Source organism: Anabas testudineus, chromosome 15 (assembly GCF_900324465.2).
Source record: "Anabas testudineus chromosome 15, fAnaTes1.2, whole genome shotgun sequence".
Taxonomy (NCBI): domain Eukaryota; kingdom Metazoa; phylum Chordata; class Actinopteri; order Anabantiformes; family Anabantidae; genus Anabas; species Anabas testudineus.
The window spans coordinates 12779299-12804512 of record NC_046624.1 but is presented as its reverse complement, the minus strand read 5'-3'; the positions used below and the strand labels follow the sequence as shown (position 1 = coordinate 12804512).

The 25214-nt window shown below is 39.6% G+C and overlaps 2 protein-coding genes across 6 annotated transcripts in view; one reads left to right on the top strand and one right to left on the bottom strand.

The window, feature by feature from the left end:
- The window catches only part of sh3pxd2ab (SH3 and PX domains 2Ab), a 48319-nt gene extending 43855 nt beyond the window's left edge, over nucleotides 1–4464 (bottom strand). For both annotated transcript variants that reach the window (XM_026355045.1, XM_026355046.1), the window contains exons 1-2: nucleotides 4101–4464; nucleotides 1037–1117 (exon numbers count right to left, since the gene is read on the bottom strand). In XM_026355045.1, coding sequence (XP_026210830.1) covers nucleotides 1037–1117; nucleotides 4101–4172 — 153 coding nt within the window. In that variant the 5' untranslated portion in view covers nucleotides 4173–4464. The remainder of the gene's footprint in view (nucleotides 1–1036; nucleotides 1118–4100) is intronic.
- A 1800-nt stretch (nucleotides 4465–6264) lies between these two features.
- On the top strand, nucleotides 6265–25100 carry slka (STE20-like kinase a). Of its 4 annotated transcripts, XM_026354224.1 has the most exons (20): nucleotides 6741–6890; nucleotides 10076–10240; nucleotides 11994–12042; nucleotides 12626–12775; nucleotides 13666–13738; nucleotides 13962–14156; nucleotides 14362–14443; nucleotides 14661–14792; nucleotides 14936–16174; nucleotides 16267–16397; nucleotides 16921–17044; nucleotides 17452–17631; nucleotides 19160–19252; nucleotides 20137–20208; nucleotides 21250–21379; nucleotides 21521–21645; nucleotides 21743–21937; nucleotides 22484–22609; nucleotides 23294–23407; nucleotides 23583–25100. In XM_026354224.1, the coding sequence occupies exons 1-20, from the start codon at nucleotides 6741–6743 to the stop codon at nucleotides 23727–23729; spliced, it is 3672 nt and encodes a 1223-aa protein (XP_026210009.1). In that variant the 3' UTR covers nucleotides 23730–25100. The 4 variants fall into 4 exon arrangements, with proteins under 4 accessions (XP_026210010.1, XP_026210012.1, XP_026210009.1 ...); XM_026354225.1 differs by lacking the exon at nucleotides 20137–20208 and having other exon boundaries at nucleotides 6265–6890; XM_026354226.1 differs by lacking the exon at nucleotides 19160–19252.
- Nucleotides 25101–25214: the final 114 nt, after the last annotated feature.

Sequence of the window (25214 nt, the reverse complement as noted above, 5' to 3'; positions counted from 1 at the left end):
TGTGAATGGTTTATGTACTACTTAGACTACATCCTCTTTTGGTTGGAAGCTTACTTCAAATCTTACTGTTGGAATTGATTTCTGTGTTTTTAAAATACTATGGTAATTACATCCTATGTAACAAAGTATGAAGAAGACCCTGTCTTTCTTAATTTAATACATATAATATAACATGTCTTTAACTGCCAGCGTGCTTGACTGTAGACGCTCCTATCACCTACATGATTATGTTGATTTATGTTTATAGGAGGACAATTAAAAGACAATTTCCACCATGTTGTATGGACAGCTGCAAACTCTTTGCAGATTACCAGGGCCAGACAAACACACCGCAGGGATCTATGGACAGGACTAATGTTTACAGAGACAGGAGAGAAGCTCCGATTCCATCAAACAGACCAGGGCAGAATTTTCCTGGCTATTAGCAGGAGACCAGAGAACAAAGGGTTTCCTCTCCTGCCTTCACAGTGACAGCCCACCACAGCATTGTGGAGTGCAGTTTGGCTGAAAGGGTTATCAGAGAATAGCCAGAGACAACCTTTCACGAGAGCTTTGGCTGATTTCAGTTTGTAACAGTCGTACATTTACTTGGAATACTTAGATGTTTGGTTTTGTTACCGTTTTAAAAAAACAAGCTATAGCTGTGTGTGGTTGAAATGTCCACTTGAGTCACTGTTAGGAAAAGCTGACATTTCACTAGAGTTTACTGGATCCCTCCAAATAAAATCCAGAAGCATAGCTTCACCCCATGCTTCATTCTGCATTCTGATTGAGCTCATGTTTTCTTCCTGCATCTGCTGACTGGATTTCCCCCATTTCCCTATTTCCAAACAGACTCCAGGAGTCTTAAATGAGACCTTTCACTAAGCTGCTTCCCAGCAGCTGAATAGAAATACATGACCAAAAGGTCAAAGTGACCTCACAGTTCAACATGGCAACATGAAGAAGACAAACAATTTGAAGCTGTATTGTTTTGGAACAACTTCCAGTGTAACTGTGAATTAAAGCAAGAAAAGTATTTTGGTACTTGTCATACCTGTAGGTCAAAGAATTTGCTGTATCTCCTGTAGATGACATGGGAAGTGGAATCTGAGTAAGTGACGTTGATAAGGTACACCTAGTGAGAGAAGCACAAACAAAAGAGGCCCATTATGAACACAGTCACTTTGTCAAAGACACCACGGCTTCAGCTCGAGTTACTTTAATGACACAAAGTGCATTCTCTCCTGACTTAACTTCAGGAGGTCGTCAAAGGTCAAATAAACTCATATATATATCTGTCTGCTTCAGTCACACACTGGAAAGCCATCAGGGTTCAATGACAGACTTTCATGCATCTTATCATTTATTAAAGCAATACATAACAAATGACTATTGTGTTTTGAGTGCAGCTGATTCATAATTAATACTTAAAATGCTTTGGAACATGTATTTTACCGATAATTCTACGAGGTTAATAACAATTAGCTTATTTTCACAATTTATTTTATTACAGAGTTGCATTTGTATTTTCCTTTTACAAGTCCACATTCTGGGGAAACAAATAATGCTCCCACTTTGTCACCAGGAATAATGACAGGGAAGAAGTGTTAACCCACACAGAAGCTGAAAAAGGAATTTAATTTTCTTGGCAAACATCAGTTATTTACAGAACGAAACACTGTTGCCGGAAAAATTTCCCCAAAATAAACCTCTATTTGCCTCAACAATTTTGCATGCTCCAACTTCTGAAAACAGATGCCTGCACCGCGTGCATTTCCATCCTAGCGCATGGCACAGAGTGTTTACAAAATCAGTTTTTACACATGTGGTGGCAATCTGCAAGGACGTGAGTTCCTAGTTTGAAATGCAATCTTCATTCTGCACACAGTTCATTACAGAAAGCGTGTGCAGTGAGGCACAATCTTTCTTCTAATTGAATACAGACAGACAAACTCTGAATTTAGGCAACAGCATGTTTGAGTGTGTGTGAGGTCAAATTACATCCCAAGGAAACCACAAACCATGTTCATGTTTGAAACATATGCAGCAGAAAACCATTTGAGATCAACACATTATTATGAGTTAATCAATGTGCAATACTTAAGTAACATTTATGGAAACTGATTTCAATGAGTGTAGCCAACATTACTGATCCTTTATCAGTAATCACGCAATACACTGGATTCATAATGAGTAAAAAACACAAATGAAAGCACATTAATGGCTATGTGGGCGCATCTGCATTAAATTACTGTGGTCAAATATTGCTGACAGGCACATTTTCAAAGTCTGTAAACTGCACAGAAACTGAAGACATGCCATGATCCCCCCAGGCAATGTATGTACACAATGATTAGTTGCCATGCACTCTGTGGCTTCAGTGCCATGAGTCGCTGGAAGGAAGTCACACTTGAACAGTGAGGACAGAAGACAAAGGGTTGCTTCTTTCCTCAAACCGGATAAGAATTTTCAGTTGCTTAGCTCATAGATAATGACATTTTTCCCCCCCTCCTCTTTTCCCTTGTGGGGACTTCCCAGTCAACCCTCACCTCCGGCTTCCATCCCAAGGGAGGTCTGTGCCCTGTGTTTAGTGGCCTCTGGGAGCCTCCCTCACCAGGAGATGGATGATGCAATTGATCCTAACTCCCAGGTTAATTAATCCAATTGTACCTGATGGACTAATAGATTTTTCTCAGTCCCACTGAGACGCGTCTTGTGGCTCATAGGTTGGCATTAGATCAGTCCAGTGTACATATACATGTTAGCATGGGTTGCCATAAAACACTAACAAATGTTCATGGTCCACAGACGAACCCTCTATACCTACTATATGAATTGGCAAAACCCAATAATGACCAGGTTTAAATGAATAGGCAAAATTTCTTAGTACTTCAAAACCAAATGGGCTTCAATGGGTGTCTGATTGCTGATAAGAAAAGACTTTTTCAATGCTAATTGCTCATGGACCACAAAACCATCTGTCTCTAAGATGATGTGAGAGAAGATTACAATGTGAAGGAGCTGATGTAGATATGTCCATTAAAAACTTCCCTATGAACTATGCTCACTGAGAGGTGCTGAGCAACAATGCTGGGCTGAACAGAGGTTACACAATGGGGGGTAATTCAAAGGATCTTCATCTCAGAAACGATGGATCCTGGTGTGGAGAAAGAAGCTGAACGAACACCTTAAACTGGAAAACCAATAGTACAGTGGTGATGGTGACATCTACCTGGTCATTTGATCACATATATGAATCCCAGAAGGCAAGTATTTTACTCCAGTTGAGGTAATATCCAGATACTGAGGTGATTTCTTTTTCATTGTGAATGAGAAAACATGTGGACTTATATAAAGATATATTTCTGTCACAGTATTTTGTTACTGTAAGTATAGGCACAGTCTTTATCTTCATGTCAGACAGGCTCATAACAGCACAGAAACAGGCGGTGACAGAACTTGCTAAATAGTTTAATATTTATATAATTGCTGGATTTTAATATGAAATTCTGTCTAACTTAAGATTTAAGGTCCAAGTGACCTCCAGTGTAGGTGCTTGTTTATTTATTCCTCTTTCCTCTACACACAGACACTAATACGCCCTGTAATATACAGTAGAAGCATTTCTAATATTTTACTGTTTTCTGGCTTTTAAAAACAAATTGTGCCAATATTGTAGAAAAATAGATGACTGAAAGTTGTTGTTTACAGTCTACTAAATGCTAACTTGGGTTGCTAGCATGCTAATTTTTAGCAGGTGTAATGATTAATAGTTTCACAAATCTCAGTTAAACCTATAATATAACCTAATATTTGTTAGTAAGCACAGAACAAAAAATAGCTGTGTATTGATTTATATTAACTTAAACCAAAATACTGTACAAACTAAACTCTGGCCTGTTGATGGCGCTAATGTTAGCCAAATAAAACTTAAGAGAAACAACCCTGAGAATAAAAGTCTGCACAAAAAGTGTCTGGGGTGCAAATCCAGCAGAGTGATGGACCTACAGACCCATACCGTGATCCACAGAGCTGCCAAAACGAAATATAACCAGAGACAGTGAGCAAAGTGAAGGCTGCACAACAGTAAAAACAACAGAACAAAGAACACGACTCACATAGTGTTTGGACGGGTTCCTCCTCTTCTGAACATCCACAACATTGACGTCAAGAACCGTCCGGAGCTGCATCTTCGCGGACACACAAGGACCTGAACCAGCGCTAGAAACACTACACAATCTGTTCACCCATGAAATCGGGACTGAGTGTCAAACACCATGAGGGAGCTGCTCGGTGCAGACTGAGCGGGGAAGACTCGGAAAGTCGGAGACGCCGAGGAGAGAAACTCTCAGGGTTTCGGTGCAGCCATGAAGCGATGTTGTCCGACCGTCTGGCAGCTTCTGACCTCCTTGTGAAATATGACAACGCACTAAAGCGGGCGTTTAATCAGTGTTCTCCTCCCTCCGGAGAGAAGAGGGGCTGGGCTGGGCTGGACAGTGCATGTCAACGGGGCGGTGCTGCTTCAGCTGTCTGGACACACTCTGGGGCTTATTTCTAATGTGTAACTTGTAAATCATTTACACTTTGGGCGGCATATTTTCCTTTGCATAAAAAAAATGGGATGGAAAAATCTGCAGCAAAACATTTGCATTTTATATAACTATTTATTTCTTAAAAGCATGCACATTTACTTAGCTCTGACACGAACCACACATCAACCTAATCAGAGATCTTCTTCACATTACATCAGGATTTCCGATAGCACTTAAACTCTGCGGTGTAATGCTCCCTCCTGGTGGAGGAGGGGTGAACATAGTATTTACTTAATGTTGCCACACGGGAGTGCTATACAGCACAACACATCCCATAATAAGAAGGACTCATTGAGATATTTTTTAAAAATGCATATATGGGGCTTGAGTAAATGTATTGGAGTATTTGACGCCACTTTAGACGTCTACCACAAATAGGACAATTTCTAGCAAACGTATCTATAGAGCAACATTAGTTTAAATAAGAATCAGCTCGATCAGCTTTAACTCTAAAATTCTTCTTATATTGTATATTAAGACAGTTAAACTGTAAGATAATCCTACAAACTATGATATATCTTAATCTTCCAATGAAAAACACCAAAACAAACAAATAGCTGATATGTTCTCATAATATTACAATGTCACTTAAGTAAAAGCTTGAAGTATTAAAGCACGTCACCCACAAAAATGGCTTTCTGTATAGGCTATGGGATTACTTTTATAATAATAAAATACACATATTATTATAGTGTGCATGTGCAAAAAACATTTTATTGTTGTAGTTGGTTGAGATAAAACACACATCTTTAATTATAGCCCGTAGTGCAACTATGATATTCATTATGAATGATATAAAACGTATTATAACAATATTTTCAAAAAAGCAACAAATGCTCAAATCTGAGTTGCTTGAACCATGAAATATTTGGTATTTATGCATTTATGCATGAAAAATGACTTAAATGATTATCACAGTAACTCTTGAGTTAATAGTTTTTATAGTTTTACTAATCAGTAGCTTAGTTTAATCTTTAATAAAGTAGCACAGGCTATGTTGCAAACTAAACCATTGCAGTGGATTAAACAGTGGCCTAATGTTCCCCCCTGAGTTGTAGTTAAGTGAAGTACAAGTACCCAAAATTAGTACTGAAATGCAGTACTTGAGCACATTTGTCACTTTCCTACTTATAAAAGCCACAAAATAAGATGAACTCAACTGTTATCCTTTATCGTCCAGCTCCTTGTAATAAAATGTGGACCAGAACAGAGTTAAATAGGAACAACTTGTGCCATTTTATCTAGTGTTTCATGCGCGGTGGAGCCGCCGCGCAGAGCACGTCCTGCCGAGGAGATCCAGGAAACAGACGATAAGCACCGCCGTCAAGTTAGAGGGCTAACAGCGGAAATAATTAAACCCAGCCTCCGATGTAAAAGCACAACATTAATTGTTTAACAGCAACATACGTTTTGTATTATTGCATTTGGACCACGTAATGGTGACAAATGTGTTTTACACAAATGTGTTAGCTTCTAGCTTAGCTTTAACTACCGTTTAATAACAGTAATAGTTATAGCTAATGCTAATGCTAAGAGCATTTATCCACAAATACTCACTAAATAGTATGATAAGGCCAACATAAATTAGTCTGACTATATTTTATTAATTATATTTCTTAATATAATGCATTACTATGTAACACCTCTGTTTTATTTTGAAAGTTTAAACGGAAATCCAAATAGCGTTAGCTACTCTGATGCTGATCCAATAGTTAACTTCTGTGTGACCAGCCGAGCGAAGCATGGGGTGTTTTATCAGCGTTCAGTCTTCACGGTATCGTTAAATGACAAACAAATGTCATGTTATATGGGATGATATGGTCGGTAATTTGTCGTTTCGTGGCAAAACAGTCGCTTAAAACGGGAATAAACACGCCTGTGCGGAACGGCGAACTCTTCTCCGTATCCCTCACCTCCTCCACCAGCGTCCTGTGAACACTGCTAGCTAGGATGTGATCGTGAAGAACAGCCGTCGAGGGAAGTTATAATTGACATTATCATCGCTGAATGGCCGCAGGAGCCTCCGTGTCCGCCTGGATTTAACGCCTGAATGCGGTTCGGTTCGTTCGCCATTCGGACTCTCTGCGTCTGGAGGAAACCGCTAGAGCGGAAATAGCCGAAGACAGCGCATCCACAGCGCAGTAGTTGACGTCCGAAAAAGAAAAGATGTCTTTCTTCAATTTTCGGAAGATCTTCAAGTTGGGGCCCGATAAAAAGAAGAAGCAGTACGAACATGTGCACAGAGACGTGAACCCAGAGGACATTTGGGAGATCATTGGGGAGCTGGGAGATGGGGCGTTTGGGAAAGTGTACAAGGTAATGTATGAACATTACATCCGCGTTGGGGCTTTCTAACCCATTTCTTAACACATCCGCTTCCATTGTGTGTCATGCTGCTGTATGTCGTTCACGTCTAGTTAGCGCTGAACGCTAAAATGAGCATTTTGACAGCTTAATCCCCGTTCAGGCCACATCCTGTAGGCCACCAGACCCCCTAGTAATTCAAATGATGGTTTGACATGTCCACTGTGCACCTACTGCCTTCAGCTGAACCTCCCTCATCATGAAAGCGGCACTTTGGAGGTTTTAGGTTTTAGGCAGGCCCCGGATACATTGTGAGGTTACAAGCAGGACTTTGTCATGTCAGTGAGTTGCACTTGGCTTCATTCAAACTGGTGAAGGTGTGGCTCACTCGTCCACAGCAATCATGACCTCACAAATGACAACCTGGATTGTCTCTTGAGAGGTCACAGGCAAACAGTGACAACAAAACACAGAGAGCTAGTGCCCCGTCACTCCCAGACATGTAGGAGGGCTGATGCTGGAACTGACTTGAAAAAGCAGCCTGTTAATGCAACACACTGTAACACATGAACAGGTGTGTTTAGTGGAGAACATTTTGTCACCTCAGGTTGACGATGTAGTCAAGATGGACCCAGTGACTGCAAAACCACTACATTATAATGCAATATAATCAGTTAGTCCCAAAGCTCGTGCCATATCGTATAGTCTGTAGCTGCACGATGATGTGTTTCCATACATGCCATAACTTGGGCATATCACATGTGCCTACAAACACAAAAAGCATGGTGGAAGGTCAAGCCAAGAGACACAGTGCCAAACCAAACTGCAAGGACAGGTTCAGGTTAATTATAGAAAAAAGGAAATATCTCACTCATATTCTATTTTCAGCTATTCAGTTAGTTTGCTTTAGTTATGTTTAGGCTAATTACTTTTGATCACTGTTCCTGTTTGCTCACCAATAAAGACTGTATGCTGCCTAAAATAGTTAAGTACAATATTATTAACGTTTTACAATAATATGTTGTAGTCTTTACAATAATATTTTGTAAAATGTGATATAGTTATAAGTCTATAATGCTCACTCCTACTGCAGTATGTTGTGTTGGATTGTATTATATCTCCAGATATTCTCGTGTGCCCACCGCCTGTAATCTTTGCCTAACTGACGTAACTCTTCTGGTTATCTTTGTGTGAGTTTGCTTTGAGCTGAGATTACGGTGTGAAATGGTCAGCAGCATGAGAGACATTCAGCTCTGTTCATATACCTTCCTGTTTACCGTATGTCTGTGAGCAGAGTCCTTTTCTTTTTTTAACATTATTGACAAAACTTTCAAGGAAGTGTAAACGTGGTAATACGGATTGAATGGCAATTATCAGATGAGAAATGTTTGTATTATAATAGAACAATTAAAAATAGTTTTGTAGGAAATTCTATTTCCTCATCAATTCAGAACTCAGTACAGACTCACTATTGAACAGCTTTCTGTTTGTCTGTGTGTGTCTTACATTGTCACTTACAGGAACTCTTATAATGAAATAATGCAGCTAATGGCCGGGAAATCTTAATTTGCCAGTTTTCAAATCATGTTAGTTTATTAGGTCATTTATGATGAAGGCCAGTGAAGATCCATGTCTTTTCTTAACTAAGTTTTAAATGGACATACACCTCAGAATGTACTGACTCTTTGTTCCCACGTGTAAAAGGGTGGTGGGGTGTTGCCTTCATCAGTTCACATTACTATATAAACACAGATTACGCATGTCATTGGTTATTTCACAGGCTTTTGGTGGTTGCCTCGCTTGGGCAGGGTGACAAAGACTGCCACAAAATGTGAATCAGCTGTTTAAAGAAAATGAAAGAAATAAGTGCTGACCTCACGTAGAGATCTAGCATAGGTTGTGACACTTTAATTATCAAAGACGGTTGCCATAAACATTGTTAGGACTAAAGAAAAAACGTTACCACAGTTCTCTGTACAGAACCAGAAAGCTCACCTACTTATAGTATGGTATACATTTGTTATAACATGAGAGACACAAGTTGAGCTAAATAGTGAGATTCATCCTTTTTTTTATTATTTACTCAGATCAAATGGCTATGCATTTTTTTTTAAATATTACTATGACACCAACAAACTCACTCATGTAAAATATTAAGTACATAATGACCAAATGTTATAGATTCTACTTTAATGACAGATTATGGCAGAACTCTCCATCATGAAACTAATAACTCAATCTACATATGTATTAGTGATGGCCTATGCTAGACAGGCGTCGGCCAGTACAAAGGGAAAGAAACAGGGAGTGTGTCAGGTCAGAAGTGTGTAAATATAGGATCTGACACACTCTGCTGCAGTTGCTCCTAACACTCCCTCCCATTTCTTTTTCCTTAACTCCCTCAGATTGTGTCTGTATCCATAAACATTGAGTTCAACACTGCCCTTAAAATAAGTTGTTTTACAGAGCATGGAGTGATTTTTTGTATTAGTCTTTCTTTAGTGTAGCTTAATCAGAATTTAAGATTTTAGGATGTGAGTTATCAGTATAGATGAGCAGAAGCCGGTGCCTTAATTAGAAACTCATTAAACTATACCTAGATTTATTTGGTATAATATTGAAATGACTAATGCTGTGACTTGACAGTTGATCTGTCAGCAGGTGTATCAAATTGAAAGCAAAGACAGTAGAAAGGGTACAAAAGGAAGATGAGGGGAGGAAGTGAACAAGTTTCATAAGATTAACTTAGAGGTCTGAAGAAAATGTGCTGAACTATGCTAAACTGATTTTCTGACTCAAAGTGGGTGCAGTTCTTTTTTTTTTTAAAGTAATCTTTCTTTTCAGTACATAACAATGTGACATGAATCCTCTGTGAAATTTGTTAATAGAGATAGGATCTTCTAGGAAGTAACTTTCAGCTCCACTCAAGCCATGATGTGCTTCAGTTGTCAGTGCACAGTTGTGTGTCACATGGAGGCCCAGTATTCAAAGCATCACTCCAAAATGTCTAAAATGTTGATGTTGGTGGATTGTTTTCCACAATAACTACTGTGCAGAGCCAGCAATATTACAAATATATAGAGCAACATTCCCAGTTTATACAATCCCATTCTGTTTTGTTTCCTTTAATGATTTATACATTTTGTGTTGTCAGGATATACTGTAATCCACAAATCTTATTTTTGTTTTGCTTTCAGGCTCAGAACAAGCAGAACGGGACCCTTGCTGCTGCCAAGGTTATAGACACAAAGACAGAGGATGAGTTGGAGGATTACATGGTAGAGATTGACATTCTGGCCTCCTGCAACCACCATCACATTGTCAAACTGCTAGATGCCTTCTATTTTGAAGGCAAACTCTGGGTAAGTAAGAAAGTGCTCTTGAAATGAAACAAAAGAGACAAATACCCAGTGAACCACTCATGCATAGAGATACACCAGTTCATCACAAGCTACTAGTTGCTATGCTGGTTCTCGAAGGACTCTTACATCATTCTATTAAAGGATAATAACCGTGCATTTGTTCTTGTTGCCTGCATTTCACCAGTTTAAAACCAACCCTGTGGCACAGAGGTTATGACTGCATGCTCTACTGCAGGATTGTCTGCCCTCCCAGAAATCACAGGTCATAATCTAGAAAAAAATATTATACATCAACAATATCTCAGTTAAAAAGCAATGTGTGTAAACTATTTCTAACAATTGGAAGCCACCAATGACTTAATCTTATTCTTGCTATCCCAGTGATTTAAAAAAATGAACATATATAGTAATATAAGAGTAAAATCCTTTCAGCCCATTTTAAAAAGTCCTACATGGTCAGTAGATCTCATTCTGTGTGCAGTAAGAGGCCCCAGAGCAATTAGTTCCTGGCAGGTGGTGTCATGTGATCGCCCCTTGTGGACTGGCCACATCTATGGGAAGATAATGGAGTGGTTTTGGTGGCTGGAGAAAGTGCCTGTGAATAATTCAGAACTGCATGCAGGTTGTCCCTCTGGCCCCTGTCTTTGAACAGTATGATGAATGTGTGACTGTTTCTGCTCTGCATGTGTTGGGTGTTAATGTATAATTTGTTCTCCTTTTTTTCATTTCATTAAAGATTAATCAAGGAAAATATGTTCATTGAAAACTAGAGAATTTATTTGCATGCATGAAATTCAATTTAACCAGACATTAGTGTATTTGAATTCATGCACATGTGTTAGAATCCCAGAGTGTAAATTGCAAGTATAATTTTCACAGAGCAGGAAGTTGTTATGCAGAACAGGACTAACCACTTAGTTTTTCCTCTTTGTTTGAGGTCCCAAGCAGAGGGTGGTGTGCTGTTGTTGTTTGATTGATTTTTGTCTATCATCTAATATTATGAACTGTTAAGTAATGTGTTGGTAAAGCCAGTATAGATGAAGTGGTGGCGAGGTACATTACATCGGTTTTTACAGCTTAGATTGGCTAGTGGTTAAATTTTACATCTCAGCCGCTGTATAAAAAAATATGTTATGTTTATCTCAATCGTATTCTTTAGCTCTACAGCTGACAAAGGTATGAAGAGATTGATGGATGACTTCCTCAGAATATTTCCCCTAACATGTTCACTTAATACAAATATCAGTTTAGCGTATGAGTAGAAAGAACAATTGTGGCAGGAATGAAACTGTCTGTGCACCAGGAATTAAATTGTCTGTTTTCCCTATTCATTTTGACTTGAATGAGGTTCGTACTGTATTGCTGAACAAAATGAGGAAATTATTTTTTATCAGAATGTGTGATGAAATATCCTGGATGTGAGTCAGTATCTCATGGTACTCTGAAGAGTAGAGGTTCATTTTGTAACAAGTGTTTAGGACCAACTATGATAACCTACAGTAGTGTGCAATTTGTGTATAAACGCCATAAACTCCAGGAAGCCAGAACCTCTATTGATGTTTCTATTCAACAAGGACTGAAACATAAAGATCGTCAATAATATATAGGAGGGGTGCTGATATGTTTTCTAGAAAGATCATGTTGTTCACCTACTTTCAATCAACAGCAAATTATATGCAAGAGTAGTTTACTTTTAGCTTCATTGCATTATAGTAAACATTACATATTGTTCCACTTTGTTTTCCCATTGCAGATTCTGATTGAATTCTGTGCGGGAGGTGCAGTGGATGCCATCATGTTGGGTAAGTCCCTCATTCTTTGAAGGAAACAGAAAAACTATAAAGTTCTGGAGTTTTTTTCTTTGCTCCATTCTTGAGTGCCAGCTCTTTTTATCCCTTCCAGAAGCATCCTTGTGGGATGATTTTTCCATCTCCGTGCTTGGAAAGGCTATTCCAACTGTGCAATTATTGTAGCTCACATTTCAAGGGGTGGGTAGTCCACTTCCAATGGCTGCAGTTTCTCTCTCTTATTTTGATGCTTGAATACACCCCACACTTTTTATTCTTCTATGCTGATTACCGTAACAAAGAGGATACTGATTAATTCACTTTAATATTAGATGTTGCTGCATTCTGCTCTATGGTCTGACTCGCCTAAAACTAATTTCTTCCCCCATATTTGTCCAGTCATACATACCAGCTGGTGTAAGGGTGGAGTTTTATAGTCTAGTTGCTATTGGAAACCATCAGACCATCACATTTGATGCTAATATATCCAAATGGCCCAGTCTGTGTTTGCAAAAGTACATCACAAAAACTCTAATAGCAACATATTGCCTGGAAAAAGCATGACTTACAAATTGTCTGTGTGCATGTTTATCTACAGAACTGGAGAGGCCCCTGACAGAACCTCAGATCCGTGTGGTTTGTAAGCAGACCTTGGAGGCTTTGTCTTACCTCCATGAGAGCAAGATAATCCACAGAGACTTAAAAGCTGGAAACATTCTCCTCTCCTTGGATGGAGAAGTGAAACTAGGTAAGATTTCCTCATCTTTTGCTGCTGCTGCTGACCATCATAGTTAGGATAATTTAGCAAGGATCACTCCAGTTAAACACACAATAAGAGACTTGCTTTATCTACACAGAATAATTGGTGGCCCATTTTTCTCAGATATATGTCCTTGGTGACCACTCTGAACCTTCCTACAGTGCCAACACTAATAGGCTTAAAAAGCTAATTAAGTAAATTATTGTGCCATTTGCCATCAGGGCTTTGGTAACCAGCTGAGCTATGTGACTTTAGGGGATAGTGGTGACAAATGCACAGCACTGTATCTACATATAAAAATGGAGTCATTCATCATGAGTCATTCATGTAGTGTCAATGCTACAACTAAATTACATATATTCTGTAGCCTCAAAGAAGGGAACTGTATTTTTTGTACACCAGTTGTTACTGGTGTTGGTGATGCATTGACTTGGTTACATAATATTCCAGAAGTAAAAGTATTCATGTTGCTGCTGCAGCATCCATAGCCCTGGTGATTCATGTTCTGTAGGCAGAGGGTCATGACGGAGCCTGGCAAACAATAATTACTGAGCAGTTACCAAGGACGTAATGATATATTTCTCTGTCCCTCTAATGTGTATATACTGTATGTGACGCATTGAATGGAGAATGGCCTGAAATAATTGCACAGGTACAGAACAGTGATTGACTGTAAAAGCATTATGAGACACAGATTTAAGCTTTTCTTCCCACTTACAGGGTTCATTTATAAGAGGTTAAAGCAGGTTAGTTAAAAGAATTCTGCTGTAATTGCATTGCTTTAACAGAAATGTGCTGTATAGCTTATATTCCAGTGCATTCATTGTTGTCATCACACAATTTAGTTTGATTCAATCATAATTCATCTCTGCTTTCAGCTGACTTTGGGGTGTCTGCTAAAAATACCAAGACATTACAGAGAAGAGATTCTTTCATTGGGACTCCGTATTGGTGAGTCATGCAGGCTGCGTATAAGAGGTCATTCACCCGTTTCCATCTGATAATTGTCTTAGTTAGCATGTAATAACTTTACATAAATGTATTGCTTTTTCAGGGATCTAGCTAGATCTATAAAGGTCAAATATATCAAACAACACACCTGAATGCACACATTCACTTAAAGTCTTAATTGTATTAATGCTAATTACAAACCTGCTGATACCATATTTTGCAGGATGGCCCCCGAGGTAGTCATGTGTGAAACTTCCAAGGACCGTCCATACGACTACAAGGCTGACATCTGGTCCCTTGGAGTCACCCTGATAGAGCTGGCACAGATTGAGCCACCCAACCACGAGATGAATCCCATGAGAGTGCTGCTGAAAATAGCCAAGTCCGAGCCGCCCACACTCATGCATCCCTCTCGCTGGTGAGATTGTGCACTAGTGATAACTGGAGATGTGGCACTGGAGTGTCTCCAGATTGGCGATAATGTTGTTGACAATTTAATGTGTGAAAGTGTGGTGAATTGTTAATGCTTAACTAAACAGCCACAGCGGAAAGAATTATATTAATTTATTCTATAAAGAAGGACTCAGGGACAGCTAGTGATTGTTTTTATTCATTCCTGAAAGGTCACCAGAATTCAGCGACTTTTTGCGGAGAGCACTTGATAAGAATGTGGACAATAGGTGGGGCACAGTACAACTCCTACAGGTAAGCTGCCCTGTTCCATTCATTCCCTATCTTACTGTGCAGCTTACAATATAACCCAAACAATGTATACACAGTTAAATTATAACTCTGAATTTGTCACATTTCAGAGGGTGTCATTTTCTGTTTTGCTGTGTGTTGATTCAGCCTGACAGCTTGTGACAGATGAAGATTTCTAATTGATTTTGATGTTGTCTTGTGTCCCTCTCCATCTACCTAGCATCCTTTTGTCACCAGTGTAACTGATAGTAAACCTCTCAGAGAGCTCATAGCTGAGGCCAAAGCTGAGGTCACAGAGGAGATCGAGGATAGCAAAGAGGAGGAGGAGGAGGATGAGCCTGATACACCTGTGGTATGTAGTTTAGCTGGTGTACGTACCATGTATTCTGCAAATATTATAAATTCTAATAGTTGTTTTGGATATTTTGCTGTGACTTTTTCTATCGCCTCCTTATGGCATGTTGAGATTTTTTTCTTTTCTAACTGCTGGTTCAGGCTGTTCCTGGACACAAGCGAGCACCATCAGATGCCAGCGTGGCCAGCTCAGAGGATGACAAAGTCCCACCAACTCCCTCCACGCTGGAATCTGTTACAGAAAAGACAGAAGCTGAACCTGTTGAGGACCAAGCCAGTGATAAGTTCTCAGATGAAGGACTTGGAACAAGTGAGGTAGACAAGACTGAGGAGGAGAAACTCAACGAGGTTTCTGAAGTCAATAGTGAAGATCTAGCCTCTGGACTTAAAGAGCCAGCCAAGGACTTTGTCTCACAAGCCCCTGCAGAACCTAAACAAGAAGAGATTCAACCTGCAGAGATTCCTGCTGTACCAGTAGTATCGCAGCCAGAAGAACATGTAGATACAGCAGATGCCCAAGAACTTGTCACAGATGGCCAAGAAACAGAGGAGGAACTAAAAGAGATAAAAGAAGACAAAATAGAGGATAGCTCTACTCAAGAAATTGAAGAGGAAAGAGAAGCTAAGGAGGCGAAGGAAGAGGAACAAAAAGAGGCTGATATAGAAGAGTCTAAAGAATTGCAGCCTGAAGATAAACCAGAAAAAACAGAATCTACATCAGGAGAAGTGACACAGGTAGAAAACAAAGAACCGGATGAAGAGATCACTCAGGACACGGTGACAGCAGACAGAATAGAAGACACAGCTAATGACACTGATGTAACAATAGACACAAAGAATATAGACTCAGTTGTAATAGACAAGAACATAAACGGTGATGTAGACAACAAGGCGAGTGTGGATGAGTCTGCTGCTGATGTTTTATTGGAGACAGACGCCATAGAAATTAAACCAAAGCACAGGCATGAGGCTGAGGCTCACGAAGAGGCAGAGCAGCCTGAACCAGACAGTAAGACCAGAGAGGAAATTGAACCGGAGGAACAGGCACCAACCGAATCCACAAATGGTGTCAGTGATGAAAAGAAAGAAATCTCTGCCGATTCAGAACAAGTGATCCCATCTGGAGATGTTGCTGTGAAGGAAGTTGAGGAAAAAGCTACTCATGCAGATGAGAGCGTTTCCCAAGATGCTGTGTCAGTCCCAGAGAGTGATGTTGATTCAGAAACCAAGACAGAGCAAGGGAGCCCTGCTGTGATGAAGCCTGATGTTGAGTCTGACTCTGGAAGCAGTTCTGCTGCTGATAGCAACAGTGTTGACCTAAATCTGTCCATCTCAAGCTTCCTGTCCAAGAGCAAAGAAGGTGGCTCTTTGTCCATGCAGGTAAAATATCTGCTCCTTCACTTTCAACCTCAGCTGTTAAATTATCGACACCATTTTAATCATTTGTGCTCCCAAACCATCCCTCTTTGTAGGAGTCAAGACGCCAGAAGAAAACTCTGAAGAAGACACGTAAGTTCATGGTGGATGGTGTGGAGGTCAGTGTGACGACCTCAAAGATCGTGACCGATAACGACACCAAGAGCGAGGAGATGAGGTTCCTGAGGTATGTCTGTATCTATTTGTCACACTTGGTTGGCCTATATATGGGACATGACCTATTTAACACGTCTGCCTTAAATAGTTCTTGTTAATTTCACAACTCCCACAGCTTTTTACAAATGCCAGGTGGGTTATCTCCTGTGATGAATGCTGCATTAGGTTTCTGTCATCTCCCATGTTGCCTTTTAAAGACATGAGACATGCTGCTCTGTCTGTTTATACAAGTGCTCTCTGATTGTTTGTTGTTGGCTTTATGGCTTTAAGTCAGTAACGTACAGAGTTGACATTTAGCACCCTAACAGCTACTGACAAAGAAATATTGAGACCAGAATTACCTTAGCAAGAGAGAAGAGAGCAGCGTTCTAGCAAATATGAATGGGACACCAATATTGTAAAAATACATTTGACGTGTGTTTATCAAATAAATAAATCAAAGTTTTGGGTGGAAATGTCATCACTAAATACTGTTCTATTTAAGGCAAGTAAAAAATGGTGGCACCCTGACTACTCTGGTGTGGTTTCCTTAGGCGGCAGGAGTTGAGAGAGCTGCGCCTCCTGCAAAAAGAGGAGCAAAGGGCCCAGCAGCAGCTCAGCAACAAGCTGCAGCAACAGAGAGAGCAGATCTACCGACGCTTTGAACAGGAAACTACTGTGAGTCTGTTTTTTTTTTTTTTTTGTACCACAGTGGTGTGATGTTTTTTTATTAGGCCAAGTCCTAGGAAACACTCTGTTTTATCTCGAAATGTATCTAAAACTGACAGTGAAGCTGACACAAAGCATATAGCCAAACACTGTTCTGCCTCTATTATTATTTAGTATTTGTTATTTCTCCTGCGAAACACACGTTCTCTTTAAGCAGAGATGGTCATGATAATACAAACTTTCATTTGACTCGCACTGTAGATATGTACTCGTACACCACAGTCTAGATGTCTTTTACAGTTAATTCTCCTCCTCCCTCCTAAGCTATAAAGACCTGAAAAACTAACTTCTGTGTTCATCTTATAACAATCATGTTGTCAGGCTGATGCCAATGTCTGTCGATTTTATCCTTGTAGGCTAAGAAGCGTCAATATGACCAAGAAGTGGAGAATCTGGAGAAGAAACAGAAGCAGACCATTGAGAGACTGGAGCAGGATCACACCAGTCGTCTCAGAGACGAAGCAAAACGCATCAAAGCAGATCAAGACAAGGAGCTCTCCAAGTTCCAAAACATGCTAAAGAACCGGAAGAAGGAGGTACGGTCATGCATGACTATTTCTGCATGGAAATGTCTTCAATGATCTTAGAGCTCAATGCTGGGGGAGCTTGGGATTGTATGTGTTTGCATGTAATAGATACCAGCTGTTCAATGGTGCATGTGTTTCACAGCTTAGCCGGTGGTGTGTATGGCTGTGTCATTAATCCTCTGGAAGTGCTGTGTTTTGCTATTCTGCTTACTGTATGTGTGCAAATGACAGCAACAGACTGTGCTAGCTTTCTCCTAGAAGCTTCTAGCTCCATGTTTTAGATTCATTATTAATATACCCAGAGGCTAGTTGTTGCCTTATAAGTAATATTGTGCTACAGAGTCTATTTTTTATTTAAAGAAGACTATTTAATTAAAGTTCAGAGTATGAAAGTATCCATAAAGTAAAAAATTGAATCATGAATGTGTGCTGGTCTTTGTTGGTCGTCTCTGCTTCTCCTTCTGCTTGCTGGCCTTAACTACCTTGTTGGATGTTTACAGTTGGCGTATTTCGCTCTATGCAGCTTCTTTATGACTGTAGTGCTGGTTGGCACCCACAGTGCTTTATGATACCTTGGTGGTTGTTTTGCTGCTAGCAATTTGCTTCCTGGCTCACTCAGAGTATATTTTCAGTGTACCGAAATATATTATTTTACTGCAGGTTGGCTTGAAGCGGTTGCTTCACTTTCAGCTGTGTAATTTGTTATTGTTTAGCAGCATAAATACAAGCTATTGTCTGTTTATAAAAAGGGTTGTTTGCTCTTCGTGTTTTTCCAATACGTTATCCTTTTTTTCTAAAGGTTATTATTACTGTGTATTTTAACTAACCATGTCTCTTGTGTGAGTGTGTGAGGTGGCTTTGGTCTGGGATGGCCAAACACGAGATGAGATTTGCTGATTTTTATACGTGGTCTTGGGCTAATTTTGGGGAACTAAAATTCTTCAATCAGTGTAACTGATATGGAATTTTTTTAATAGACTGTTATCAATCAATCAGTCTATCAGAAATTAATCGATCAATAATCGTTTTCATTTGATTTTCCATAAGTGTATTTATGTATTTATCAGATGTTATTGTCAAGTCTAAAATTCTATAAATGTAGAGTTTGTGGACAACACAACAGTCCACTGCCGAATAATGAGAGGTCATAATTATGAAATGATTCCAAATCAGTTACTCTGCTTTTCTAATATGAAGCGCCAACATAATCATGTTGATGGCCGTGGGACTGAATTGAATGCTGAGTAGTACAGAGGGAGCTGTTTTTGAGACTAACATTTTCTTCTATCAAATCAAAAGTCTTGACTTAAACTCACACAGTTCTGACATACTCTGGGAAAAAACTACTAATCAAGAGACTGACTAGATCAAAGGACAAATATGATCTGATGCAGGACATGGGAACATGGCATGCTGAATTTAAAATTGGTTGGTGGCTGGATGCAGTAACTTTCCTCTTAGAGTGGGCCATGCATGTCTTCTAGTGTTTTCAGAATATAAAGCATCAACAAGTTTCTGCACATACATTGTACTATAGGTGAAACAGGAAGTTGGACAGTCACCCAAACATATGAGAAAAGACCTCATGAAACGCTTAAAGGAGGACCTAACGCTCTATAAGACTGCAGAGGTAAAACATCACCTGCTTACTCATGTTCTGTGAAAGACAGAGATGACCTTTTTCCTCCTTTCTTATTGTCTCATTCTCTTCCTGTAAGGTATTTATATTCACGCAGACATAAATTATTGCTGTGTCTGTGATCGCTCCTCATTTGCTACCTACTGCATTGTAATATTCTGTCAACTTCTAAAATAAATTTGTCATCTAACAAAAATCTCCCTACAGTTTACAACAAGTTGGTTATTCCTTTAAAGCTAGAGTTTTCAACTAGTGGTCCATGGCCCTCTGTTGTTATGTTAAGGTACTGCAGGTAGTCTCTGCCCTTCCATGCAGTAATGGATTTTTGCTTTATTGCAATACATACATACAAGTTTCAAAGATTTTGATAGCCGTGTTTTACTATTTCAGAGTTAATGAACGAGGGAGTGATTGCAGACACAGCTTTTGTTTCCCAGTAGACATTTGCACTAAAAGATTTCCCCAAGCCTAGTTTTCCTGTACACCCTTTATGATTTAGATGTAAGTCACATGAACAAAGGCCTTCTTTTCCTCCAAAGGTAACTCTTAGATTATTAACACTCCATGAGTCACTAGCATGGAAAGTAATAAAACCTGCAAGCAGGATTAAACTCAAATGCCAGCATTCTAAACTGCTTTTAAGCATGAGAAGATGAAAAAGCATTAATAACTAATTTACTGACTTCCTCCTAATATGTATCCAGAACTGTGCTGTGTGCCTTAAACTCACCAGGAGTCTTCAAGTGTAAAAGGGCCATCTCATAGAGAACTTAAAGCGGATCAGTGTGTGTGCTGGTGTTTGTGTGAGATCCTCAGCCTGCTGTGTGTTGCCTGTTCCTGATCAGGACGAGTGCGCTGTGTGCTCTCCTCCACAGGCAGTGGCCCAGGTTATGATACAGTCTTTTCAGTTGTCCTCATGCGCACTCTTCAACGCTCAGATGCAGGATGTAAGTCCCTACCCCCATTATTCTCCGTCACTCGCCCATACTTAGATGTGTGCAAAATCTATTGATAAGATAGTTCAGTTTGCTTTATGAACAACACATGTAAGCATGGGCAGTGTGATTGTTTTTGAGTGTTGCCATCACTGTGTTTGTGCAGTGGTACTCTCTTCCTCTCCTGCTCAGCATTTTTCTTCCACCAGTCCACAGATGTTCTACATTTAGTCTGTGTATTTTATTTGGTATTGATATTTGCATCAGACTAGATTGAGTCTGGCAGTAAACATGTACAAGTCCGTCCCAGAGGTGGTGTAGTTGTTGATCCCCTTCTGTCTCGATCCATGTTTGTCTCTGTCAGCCAAGGCCCAAATATAGACTCACTGTCTTATAGAGTGGATGTAAAAGTCACATTGTGCATTGTGCATATTTTGGTTACAGTATCACATTTTTATCAAGCCATTTTTGATTCAACAGTATAATAGCTATGTTAACTAGGTTTATCTGATAAGAGACTCTATAATTATATGATTAATTATGCCTAATCATAGGTAAGTAATAGCCGCATGTACAATTTGCCACCAGCTATGTATTTGGATTTAAAGAAAAAAGATATGATTATAGGTTTTGTGTGCGTGTGTGTAAGGATAGAAAATAAAATTAAATGAATATGTTTTTGTAGCTGGACTCTGGATGAGGTGAATTTCAATGTAGATGTTGTCTTTCATAATACTGAATCTAAATCTCTACTGTTAACTTTTCTCTTTCTCTCTTCACCTTCATTGTGGATCGTTGCCATCCATGATCTGAGTGTCTCCTCTGATTCCAGTTGATGATGTGACATCATAGTGCTGTGTGTTGTACTGAATTTGAAGTGGATGATTTGACTAGATTACATCATTTTATTTCAGCCAGATTTGATACTTAAAATGCATTTGTACTGTGACATTTAATTGTGCTTTCTCTCGCTGCTTTTGGCTGTCCCTCTACATGAACTCCACGGCTTCCTCTCGCTGTCTCTCACTACTCTTCTTCTCTCTGGCCTCTCAGGAGCAGGAGTTCCTACAGAAGCAGCAGCAAGACCTGGATGGAGCTCTTAAGAAGATCATCCAGCAACATAAACTGGAGATCGCCACTATTGAGAGAGACTGCCTTAACCACAAGCAGCAGCTGATGAGAGGTAAGAGATGGGGAAAGAACTGAAGAGGACATGGAACAGCTTGTTCAAATTTCTCACAGTGTCTGTTTTGTTTACATCACTCTATTCATCACCAGCTACCATGCATGTACATGGTCACTAACTCTCACTTGTGTTTTGCAGCTCGAGAAGCAGCCATGTGGGAGCTGGAGGAGCGCCACCTGCAGGAGAAGCACCAGCAGCTGAAGCAGCAGCTTAAAGACCAGTACTTCCTGCAGAGACACCAGCTGCTGAAGAGGCATGAAAAAGTAAGAGCAGAAAGAAACGTCTCCATAGAGGAAACGCTTTATGTTCTTCAAATAAACCTGCTGAACTCAAAACTGTGTGCGTGTGTGTATTTTACAGGAGATGGAGCAGATGCAGCGCTACAACCAGCGACTGATAGAGGAGATGAAGAACAAACAGACTCAAGAGAGGGTTCGTCTGCCCAAGATTCAGCGCAGCGAAGCAAAGACCCGCATGGCCATGTACAAGAAGAGCCTCCGCATCACTGCCACTGCAGCTGTCACCCCAGAACAGGAGAGAGAACGGATAAAACAGGTACAGACTTCTACTACTGCCCTACTTCACATTTAAGAAGTGACTCAACACGCAGTCTTTTTTAGCAACACTATGTCACATTAACAAACCGTCACACCTAACGTAGGCTCTGCCAACACAAACACGGCACTTTGTTATCCCAGCCTGTCTGACCTCAGACCAGTAACTTTCCAGTCTCCATAATAGAAGAGATTCTGTTTCAGTTTTGCTTTGTTCAGATAAACCCTGTGTGGCAATTTGGAGTAAAGTGTAAAAACAGGCTGTTATGAATGCGTGTACACACAGACACTACAAAACGTCTTTTATTCATTACAATCAGTTTTTTAGATGTTTGAATTGGACCTCTGCGTGGCCAGGTCTCACTTGTCCTAATGTCGTAATCGCCGTTTTGCTCTAGATGCCAACAATCCCTGAAACATGAGCTGACCACCTATCAAAATATAACCGCTCTGCAGAGAAATATCACTTACTTTTTTTGGTATGGTTTTATGGCGTTGGGGGAATTGTTGTTTCAGTTGTTTGATGTATTTTGTCTGTGGGGACTAGTTTGCTTCCCAGGAAGAAAAGAGGCAAAAGAACGAGAGGCTTCATCAACACCAGAAACATGAGAACCAGATGAGGGATCTGCAGCTGCAGTGTGACTCAAACATCAGGGAGTTGCAGCAGCTACAGGTGGGGACCACAACACACACGCACACACTTTATTTCATTATGTCACTTTTCTTGGCGTAGATCAATTCACTTTTGAGCTATAAAGGTGTAGCGCAAATGTCAAAGTAATTCTGAATAAACTCTGCCGCTTTACATACTCACAGAAACTAATAATTTATTGAACTTAACAAGGCCACATATGCTGCCTAACTAACATCAAAGTGAAGAGATTGTTGGCTAGCAGCTAGTTTGCTAATCCAGAGTTACTTCTGCAGAGTTTTGATTCTCCAGATGTTCTTCGGAGAAAGACTGAAGCAACAACCATTTTGTTGACACATGGAAAAACTAAGAAATGGTTAACTACTGTAAAAGTTAAATGAATGATGAAGAGTAGCTCTATTAGCTAAGGCTCATAGTTAGCCTAGCTTGTTACCTACCCAAGCAACTGTCTAGACGTGGCATTAGTTGTCTTCTCTTCTTGAACAAGCTATTTCAATCATAAACTGTCCTCAGTGAGAACAGAACTATCATCTGGACATTATTTTGATCTCTATACCTCATGCTGATTTAAAAAAAATCATTAAAGGGAATCAATATTAAAAGCAAAGAGACAGGGCGATTCAATTAAGATAAAGTTGAGTACATGAATTATTCATTAAAAGGGTATATTAAATAGGTGTTTGACCAGATGTAATATTTTTTTAGAATGAGAAGTGCCACCTTCTGATTGAACACGAGACCCAAAAGCTGAAGGAGCTGGATGAGGAGCACAGCCAGGAGATGAAGGAGTGGAGAGAGAAGCTAAGACCCAGGAAGAAGGTATAGTTCAAATCCAATTACTCTGACAATCAACAATTCATGTAGCTTACAAATTCTCTCTACATCATCTTTGAGTACTAATAAGAGTATAAAGGTCTCAGCAGATTTACATATTTTTAGTGATCTAATGTTCAAACTGGTTGACTCAGTTGTTTGTATCTGCTGCCCCCTACAGGCATTAGAGGAGGAGTTCACGCGGAAGCTCCAGGAGCAGGAGGTCTTCTTCAAAATGAGCGGTGAATCTGAATGCCTTAACCCCACCACCCAGAGTCGAGTATCCAAATTTTACCCCATCCCAAACCTGAATAACTCTGGTTCATAGCCTCGTGTCTGTCTCTGCGTATCTGTCTCTCTGTGCTACAAAACAGACTCCAGTCAAACTCGGCTGCACTCACAGACTCTTCCTGGTGGAACAACATTATTTCTCTGATCATTACTGATAAACTAAATATCTTTTTCTTCTTCGATTCTGCCATTAGCGAGCATGACGTGCCTACACACTTTTCCCTCACTTAATCAATTTTTCTCAGCTTGTTGAGAAATTTCCAATGGATAATATGCACTTTTTTTGAGCATGTTCGTATTTAGAAAAAATAAAAAAAAGTTGGTAGCTTAAGGCCCATAATGCTTATCAGATTACTGAAAGCACAGCCTGCTACATCACGAATGATCTCCAGTGCCTCATGGGTTCTGTGTTCTGCATTTAGGCCCTCCCTGTGTTTTTTATAATGTGGAGTAAATAGAGTAATTACGGTGCCCCCTGAATGTTTTGCACTTAAATATCTGGTTAACATTTTCACCCATAATCACCCAACATTTCATATTAGCTGGTGATTAAGCCAATTTCGAGATCTCGTTTAGCTGCATGTTAAGGCAGAGCTGGTCCAAAACGGAGATGTCCTGAGAAGTCTACGAACTTTGTAATGGCTGTGTTGTCTTACGTGCGCGGTGTCTTAATGTTGTCAAAAACAGTGTCATGTTGGGATCATAAGGCTGCGAGTTCAAATGAAAAGGAATGTATTGTGGTTGTAAATGAGTGAAATGTTACGTGTGTACCTACATATGAAGTTTAATCACATACTGTGCTTACCATGATGATATTAGTCTTGAGACATGAACAAAAATATTTGTATTACTTTAGCACTTGATTTCATTTGAGTGCTGTACTCCCAAACATATGTTCCCCTGTTCAAACACAGAGGTGACTTGTTGCTAGATATAATTATATATAAATAGATAAAATAGATTTTAACTATCCTCTTTTGAGCAGCAGTGAATACTAAGGGAATGTAAAGCTGTTGATTTGCACTGTTATTATGCAGTAGTAAACTCAATATCTTTTTTTCTTTTCGACAGCCATCTTTGTCTCACCCAAGCTTCTTCAAACTTCACATTGACATGTTTTAATTTGAATTTACATGCTTTTTTTTAGATTTTACTTTTTGTTTTGTTTTTCAAATATGCTCATTCTATTTTAGGACCACATCTACTTTTCTAAACACATAACTGATATATTGATGCTGTAATTTCTTCATGTTGAGCTTTTGCTCTTGCTGAAACGGTGTTGAAACATAAAATGTTGTTTCTCAATAAGGAATTTTAGTGCGAGGAGACGTCCTTGGATGTATTGTCCGAGCTAAATGTTGATGGTTCACAAATACATAAAGCTGATTAGCTCATTATTGCCACTGCATATTATGAGTGTGTTATAATTTGTGTTTGATGATATCAACAGTGACTGATGTGAATGCTGGATTATTATTGGAGGTTATTGGAGGCGATCTTTAGAATTACACCACACAGCCCT